The sequence below is a fragment of the Myotis lucifugus genome, unplaced genomic scaffold (genome assembly GCF_000147115.1).
Source record: "Myotis lucifugus unplaced genomic scaffold, Myoluc2.0 scaffold_430, whole genome shotgun sequence".
Taxonomy (NCBI): domain Eukaryota; kingdom Metazoa; phylum Chordata; class Mammalia; order Chiroptera; family Vespertilionidae; genus Myotis; species Myotis lucifugus.
In genome coordinates, this window is record NW_005871478.1 from 15866 (window position 1) to 23478 (window position 7613).

At 58.7% G+C, this 7613-nt stretch overlaps 1 protein-coding gene across 2 annotated transcripts in view; it reads left to right on the forward strand.

Moving 5' to 3' along the window:
* Positions 1–7613, forward strand: part of ACTR1B (ARP1 actin related protein 1 homolog B) — an 8153-nt gene extending 540 nt beyond the window's left edge. The window contains exons 2-11 of one of the 2 annotated variants that reach the window (XM_014468126.1): positions 1324–1388; positions 2599–2674; positions 3593–3718; positions 4051–4175; positions 4328–4544; positions 4691–4783; positions 4869–5043; positions 6050–6111; positions 6351–6391; positions 6566–7613. In XM_014468126.1, the coding sequence (XP_014323612.1) occupies positions 1324–1388; positions 2599–2674; positions 3593–3718; positions 4051–4175; positions 4328–4544; positions 4691–4783; positions 4869–5043; positions 6050–6111; positions 6351–6391; positions 6566–6668 (1083 nt within the window). In that variant the 3' untranslated portion in view covers positions 6669–7613. Of the gene's footprint in view, positions 1–1323; positions 1389–2598; positions 2675–3592; positions 3719–4050; positions 4176–4327; positions 4545–4690; positions 4784–4868; positions 5044–5300; positions 6023–6049; positions 6112–6350; positions 6392–6565 lie in introns of those variants that run through there. The other variant, XM_014468127.2, reaches the window with a different exon arrangement.

Genomic DNA, 7613 nt, shown 5'->3' on the forward strand with positions numbered 1-7613 from the left:
GCCCTTTGCACACTGATGGCCCCTTTGGAGGGTGGTTCCGGGGACCTTACCACAGCGCTTCCCAAGGGGCTGCGCCCAGGCAGGACCCTCCGAGCGCACAGGCCCTCCTGCCCTCCCCCGGGACTGGGAGACACGCAGGTTCGGTCCGCCACCCACAGTCCGCCCCCTGGGTGGCTGCCGGCTGCTTCGATCTCCGAAGTGCGGGGCAGACCTGCGGCGGCCGGCGGCGCGGGGAGAGCTCGGGCCCCTCCCCCAGGACCGTGCACAGTCGGGATACTTGTTCCCGAGCCCAGGAGAGGTGCCTGGTTCCTGCGGCTTGTCCCGCCGCTCTGGCGCTCAGCGTGCCAGCTGGCCTCCAATTTATGGTCCATAGTAAGAAAACGAGTGGCCCTGGTGTCTGCCTCTCGTGCGTGAGCCGGGGAGGTCTTGATGGTGATTCCTTCTCTTTCTCCCTCACACATGACCCCATGTCATCCCGGAGCCGCTCTTTTTGGAGTTCCCATGTGGCTCCCTGAGCCACAGCACAGGATGTTTAATAAGAAGCTAGGACTCGGCGTAGGGGTGCCCTCAGCAGGCTCCGGGAAGGACCAGGCCACGTCCCTTCTTGGGGTGAAGTAATTCACTCAGGACAATCAACGTGCTTCTGAGTTCGGGGTGCGGCCTGCATGGTGCTCTGGGCTTCCAGCTGCTCTGTAACTTGGGCTGTTGCTTCCTGCATCGAAGACCTGGAGTGTGATGAAGACCTGTGTGCAGAGGGTCTGGGGAGGGGTCCAGATGCCGGGTCCAGGCTGCAGCAGGGCAGCCCAGTTCTTGTCTGCAGTCTCTAGGAAAACCCCTGGAGCTGCAGTTTCCTAGGCTCCCAGTGGTCTTTCCCGGGGCCTGTCCCCCTGGGAGCGGAGGGGCCAGGGGCTGTTGGGAAAAACGATGCTGGCTTTCAGGACAGCTTTGCCCTGGATCCCTCTTGCGGGAGCTGCCCTGGAGCGTGCGGAGGTGGATGGACTTTGTGATGGGCTCTCGGTCCCCTGTTGGCACGCTGGGCTGGATAGTTCTTGGTTGTGAGGGGCTGGCTTGTGCACCACAGGGTGTTTAGCGGCGTCCCTGGCCTCTACCCACTAGATGCCAGTAGCATCCCCTACAGACATTGTCAAATGCGGGAGGAAGGGGTGTAGAAGTGCCCTGCCCCCACACACTGTTTTGAGCCACTGGTGTACTTGTAAATGACCTTGCCCTCTCGGCAGGATCTCGGCAGCCTGCTCCCCACTGTAGGGCACTGCCTTAATTTGGAGGCGAATGCAGACAGCTAAACAGTGTTTTTCCTTGCAGGGCTCTGGGGTGATCAAGGCTGGCTTTGCAGGAGATCAGATCCCCAAATACTGTTTCCCAAACTAGTAAGTGTTCAGGCAGCAGCCCTAACCTTTTTGTTTGCTTCCCAGGAGAACAGTGATCATGAGTCTTTGAGGCCAACCTTGAGGCGGACACTGTTGAGGGTTCTGCAAGGAGCAGACAGCTACTCTGGGCTTCCCCCTCCTCTTTGGAGTCTGATTTTGGTCCCTCACTGAGGGAGGGAGAAGCGCCAGCATTGCCCTGGGGACAGGGCGTGGCCGAAGCAGCTACAATAAAAGGGAGAAGATTCCCAGAGAAAGGCCTGAACTCGGGGAAGAGTGGGCGATTACTGCACAGCCACCTCTTCCTCCCAGGAGAGGTTTTCTTTGGGGCTTATTTATTTTCAGACTCTAGAAAATACTTTCTCAGAGGAGGTGAAACCTGAGAAAACCTGGGGTTCACCTTCGGCTACTCCAGTCCCTTGGGAAGTTTTCCCTCAGCAGCGCACCTCAAAAATCCTAGAGGCTTTAGAGCAGCGGTTCTCAACCTGTGGGTCGAGACCCCTTTGGGGATCGAATGACCCTTTCACAGGGGTCGCCTAAGACCATTGGAAAACACATATATAATTACATATTGTTTTTGTGATTAATCACTATGCTTTAATTATGTTCAATTTGTAACAATGAAATTGGGGGTCACCACAACATGAGGAACTGTATTAAAGGGTCGCAGCATTAGGAAGGTTGAGAACCACTGCTTTAGAGTGATTAGCCTAAGCCTGGGGGGGGCGGGACGGGGGAGGGGGGTCCTTTCTGAAACCCACTTGGGTGTAATTAAGGGTCCTGTTGTGCAGGAAACTTGGGTCAAATTTTGGAATCTATTCTGGAAGCCCCGGCAGTGGGAAAGGGGCAGAATCGACTGAACGGGAGGGGGGTACACGGAGCCACCACCCAGCTTCCCGGGGCATCCTCCCTCGTCCTCCTGACCCCGAGAGCATGGGCTGAGTCGCTGGCTGCGGAAGCCAACTCCTGCCAGAATAGGCCGTGGAGGGCTGATGCTCCAGAGCTCAGCCCTCTATGGGGGGGACACCTTTTCTTCTGACCCCGAGCTTCCTGTCCTGCTGAGGCCTGCTCTGTAGCCCCTGCTCGGTAGTCCCGCATCCCAGATCCCTGGCTTCTGACCACATTCTGGTGCTTTGGAGTAAGTTACTCGACCACCAGAGTTGGGCTTTCCAGCTTTGCCCCTGCCTGCCTCACTGACTGCCTGTCCCCGCAGTGTCGGGCGCCCAAAGCACATGCGGGTGATGGCTGGAGCCCTGGAAGGGGACCTCTTCATTGGACCAAAAGCAGAGGTAACGTGGGACCTGCACTTCCCTGGGTTTGGGGTCTTCATGGTCCCAGGAGCCTGTCTGGGGGCAGAGCTGTCCTGCAGAGCCCCCCAAGACTGTTCTCTGGGCCACGTGCCAGATGCCCCCTGGGCTCTCCAGGCTTTAGCTCTGAAGGCTACCCTGTAATGAGGCGGTGGCTCCTGGGGTGGGGTACAGTTAGGTACTCATGCCCTGTCTTTTGGAAGCTGCAGAAGAAAGAACTGATTAAAAAGTGACTTAAGAGTCTGAATTACGCAGACTTGATAACTGATCCCAACAAGAGCTGTGGAGCCACCTCTTGCACCCCAGCTGGGGTGACTTGCAGGGGCCACACGGCCAGAGAGGCCCTCAGGAGGAGCGAATGTGGGGGGGGGGGGTTATACGCAAGTGCAGATTAGGCACCTGGGCAACAGTGTGGGGTGCCAGGATCTGGGAGCACAATAGGGGCTCTCAGGAGATGGGTCAATAGGGAAGAGGCAAAGTGGTGCTTGGCAAGAAGGGACATAGGGACATTGGAGGACAATCCGTGCAGGAGATGTGAGCACTGGCAGGGGAACTGGAGAAGGGGCAGGGGGGTGACAGGTGACCACAGAGGGGACAGTACAGGCGCCGATGGGAGCGTAGCCATGTGTGGGGAAAAGAGGAGATGCGCTGCCCGTGAGTATAGAGAAGCGTGCCGGGGAGGAGGCCGAGGACCTGGGGGGTGGGAGGAAGCACGTCACCACCCTCCCTGTCCCTGGCCAGGTGAGGCTGGCTAGACTCTGAGAGGCTGCCAGACAATCGAGCCACGCGCATGGGGACACCCAGGAAGCAGCGGTGGTTCTACTCGGGGCAGGTGAAGGCAGAAAGCAGTGGCTGGGGGTGGGGCCTGGAGCCACACTGCCTTCCCACCCTCCTGCGCAGGAGCACCGCGGGCTGCTGACTCTGCGCTACCCCATGGAGCACGGCGTGGTGCGGGACTGGAATGACATGGAGCGCATCTGGCAGTACGTCTACTCCAAGGACCAGCTGCAGACCTTCTCCGAGGAGGTGTGGCAGCCAGGCCTCCCCCAGGCTCCGAATCCCCTCGCTGTGCCCTCCCTGCTGTGCTCCCTCGGGGCCAGGCTCCCATATTTCCTGTGTTTTGCTGGGGCCTGCTGCCTCTTCACTGTGTGGGGGGCACAACAGTCGGGGCGGCCAAGCAGAAACTTCCCGAGAGAGCGGGCTGTGGAAGAGTAACTGCCAGCAGGTGACAGGACAGTGTCCTTGAGAAGGACGTGCACTCACTGCGGGTGCACGGGGAGGAGGGTTCCTCTGGAAGATCCTTTCAGGGCCTCGCGTGCCGTCTGTGCACACGCCCACAGCTCTGCTGTCTCTTGTAGCATCCTGTTCTCCTAACGGAAGCCCCACTCAACCCGAGTAAGAACCGGGAGAAGGCGGCAGAGGTGTTCTTCGAGACCTTCAATGTGCCGGCCCTGTTCATCTCCATGCAGGCCGTGCTCAGCCTGTGAGTGGTCCCTGGGTCCCATCCTCCCTGGGGCCGTCCTGCTCGAGGTGACCAGATGGGGAGTTCCTTGGGCCGTTGTCCTAGGGTTCCTTCCGGGGGTGGGAGGCCCATGCCTTACCGGCTGAGGCGAGGGGATGCTGACCTGCTGACAGGTACGCAATATTTTCTCTCGACAGGAGTGGTGTTAGACTCGGTGTGTGGGGTCACCCATGCTGTCCCTATCTACGAGGGCTTTGCCATGCCCCATTCCATCATGCGGGTGGACATCGCTGGCGCGACGTCTCCCGCTATCTCCGGCTGCTGCTGCGCAAGGAAGGCTTCGACTTCCACACCTCAGCGGAGTTTGAGGTTGTTCGTACCATCAAAGAGGTGACGAAGGGCAGGAGGTTGTGGAGTGACGGGAGGAGGGCGAATGGCAGGGGAAGAGGGCAGGACCAAGGCTTGAAGTCGAGCCTGGGTGTGGGTGTCCCAGTCACAGCCTTTGAAGGTGTGTCCCTGCCCCCCACGCCTCGCAGAGAGCCTGCTACCTGTCCATCAACCCGCAGAAGGATGAGGCTCTGGAGACAGAGAAGGTGCAGTACACCTTGCCGGATGGCAGCATGCTTGACGTAAGTCACCAGGCCTGGCCCTGGGTGGCGGTGCTGCTGCTGGGCCTGGAGGAAGAGGCCTATACCTCCATCTTATGTTCCAAAGGTGGGGCCAGCGCGATTCCGGGCCCCCGAACTGCTGTTCCAGCCAGACCTGGTAGGGGACGAGAGCGAGGGGCTCCACGAGGTGCTGGCCTTCGCCATCCACAAGTCGGACCTGGACCTCCGCCGGACGCTGTTCGCCAACATCGTGCTTTCAGGAGGCTCCACGCTGTTCAAAGGTGCCTGACCTGGGAGGTGGGGCGGGGGGAGGGGCGGGGGCAAGGGCGGCTGGGCCTTCTGAACCCCTCCCTGCAGCCTGGGACAGGGCCCCTTTTCTATTGGCTTTTCGGTGCTCAGTGAGCAATGCTTTTTAAGAGTAAGATTTAAAATGACATTTACTCACTTCATAAGTAGGTGATTGGTTTATATGAGATCTAAAATGTGTTAGATGAAGTGTCCTTTCCCATTGTCCTGGTCACCCCTTCCCTCCGCACAGGACTTGCTGGTTTCTCAGGCAACTGTCGGCTGCCTTCCTGCACATATAAACAAATGTGCATCAACCCCACATACACGCAAACTGCATGTTCTGCACGTCCCAACCATGTATGGCTTACTTAGCATATTATCTGGAAGGTCTTGTCCTGCCATGTAAGTTCTTCGATATGTCCGTGTGGTATTTAACTGGACGGATGTGCCACATGGCCGTTGTCCTGCTGATGGCCTCTTGCAGTCCCTTCTAGTCTCAGATGTGCACCGTCATTTCCCGTGGTGAGAACAGACCGACGGTAAATCCCAGAGAACAGCCGGGTCAGGGTGGGTGTGCCTTTGTTATTGGGTAGGTGCTGCCTATTCCCTCCTGGGAGCTTGTGCCCATCGCCTGCCCGACACTGTGTGATCTCTGCCCACCTGACGGGCAGAATGGTAGATGTTTTCTCCTGACTTGTCATTTGCCTTTGACTTTGCTTCTGGCGGGTTTTGACTGCTGGAGCATTGGGTGAGGAAGAACGTGGGGGCCAGCAGAGCCAGTGACTTGGGGTTCTAGCTCATGTCACCTCTTTGTTAGCGGGGTCACTTGCAGGCGTGGGGCTGGGTCTTTTCTGCCCCTGGAGTGGCTCACGCCTACCCTTCATGCCGGAAAGAGCTGCTGAAGGAAGGTGGCGGCTGGGGGGCACCAGGCTGGGTAAGGGGAGCTAGTGGTAAGAGGGCCAGAAGTGGACCCCAGGCTAGCCAGCCTTGTGTTCACAGGCTTTGGCGACCGATTACTAAGTGAAGTGAAGAAGCTTGCCCCAAAGGACGTCAAAATCAAGGTGAGGTTGTGGAGCGTGCCCGTGGCGCATGGGGTGCTGGGCAGCCCTGACTGGGAGGAGAGGGCACCGGTCGCCTCCGGGGGCCTCTCATTTCCAGCCCAGCCGCTGCTCCCATTAGCCTGTTCCCCTGCTCTCGGCTCATGTACTTGCTGTCTGGCCTCGGGCTGTGGGAATCACCCCCGGCGGGGACGGGGCTGCTGCGTGGGGACAGGCAGTTACGTGTTGCTTGCTCCCTCTAGATCTCGGCCCCTCAGGAGCGGCTATACTCCACGTGGATCGGGTGAGGCAGGGCTCCCAGGGAGGGCTCGGGAGGAAACCATTTTGCCCTGGACACTCCTCCCAGGGTTAGCCAGGCCGGGAGGAGGTGGGTGGATTTCCTCCCAGGTGAAGGAAACAGCTCTGAGTGCCCAGGGAGGGCGGCTCTGCCCAAGAACACCACCCTCCCTCCTCACAGTGGCTCCATCCTGGCCTCGCTGGACACTTTTAAGAAGATGTGGGTCTCCAAGAAAGAGTACGAAGAGGATGGCGCTCGTGCTATTCATCGTAAAACCTTCTAGTGCCCAAGGAGGAGGGGGCAGCGTTGAGAGAATGGGAGGAAAGGGAAGCCAAAGTCTTTGACCCTTTCTGTCTGGGCCCCCTGCATGCCCCGACCCCGGGCAGGGTGCAGCAGCCCCTCCCTGCAGCCCTCCCACATGCACGCACACACACAGGAACGTTTAGCTGCATGGGTGGGAGTCTGGAATATAGGAATTGGGGAGCCCAGCCTTCGGTGGTTCTAGGGGTCCCTCTTGGCAGGACCAATTAAGCCTATGGTTCCTGTCTCTAACCCTTGGGGCTGCTTCCCTGAGCTCCAAGGCCAGACACCCAAACGCCCCCATTTCCTCCGACAGTCCCTCCCAGAGCCGGGGTGCCTGTGTAAGTAGCCTTGGGGAGTGGAGTAGAGGAGGGGCAGCCAGCAGCTCCCACTGGTGTATCGCTGTTTTCCATGCCTCCTCCTCTTCCTGACCTGACCGGGTGGCGAGAAGGCCAGCTACTCCTAGGCATCCCTGACCTTCCGCACTGTCCCCGTCTTCCTGAGTGGATGCCTGGGTGCAGGCTGAGTCCTGGTAGCTTGCCCTCCCCAGTGAGGGGTTCTGGCCACGGTTGGACCCTATAGAGCCAGGGCAGAGTACGCTGGGGGCTTGGGCAGCCAGTCTGTTACGCTCTCCCCTTCAAAGCACTTCATTGACTTGCTGCTCCTCCTCCTTTACCCCAGTACTGGATGGGGAAGGGTTAATGGTCTTTGCTGGTTGAGGGGGAGTCACTTAATCAGGAGTCGGACCCAGAGGGGTGAGGGGGCACAATCCTCTCCCATGAAGGTCTTCATTACCCTGGGGCCAGAGCCCCACCGCCCCTTCCCAGATATGTATAATAATTTAACACAGTTGCCTGAAAAAAACATTTTTGTAAAGCATTATAGTAATAATTATGGACAAGGCCCAGTGTGTGGCCGTTTTCTTGTG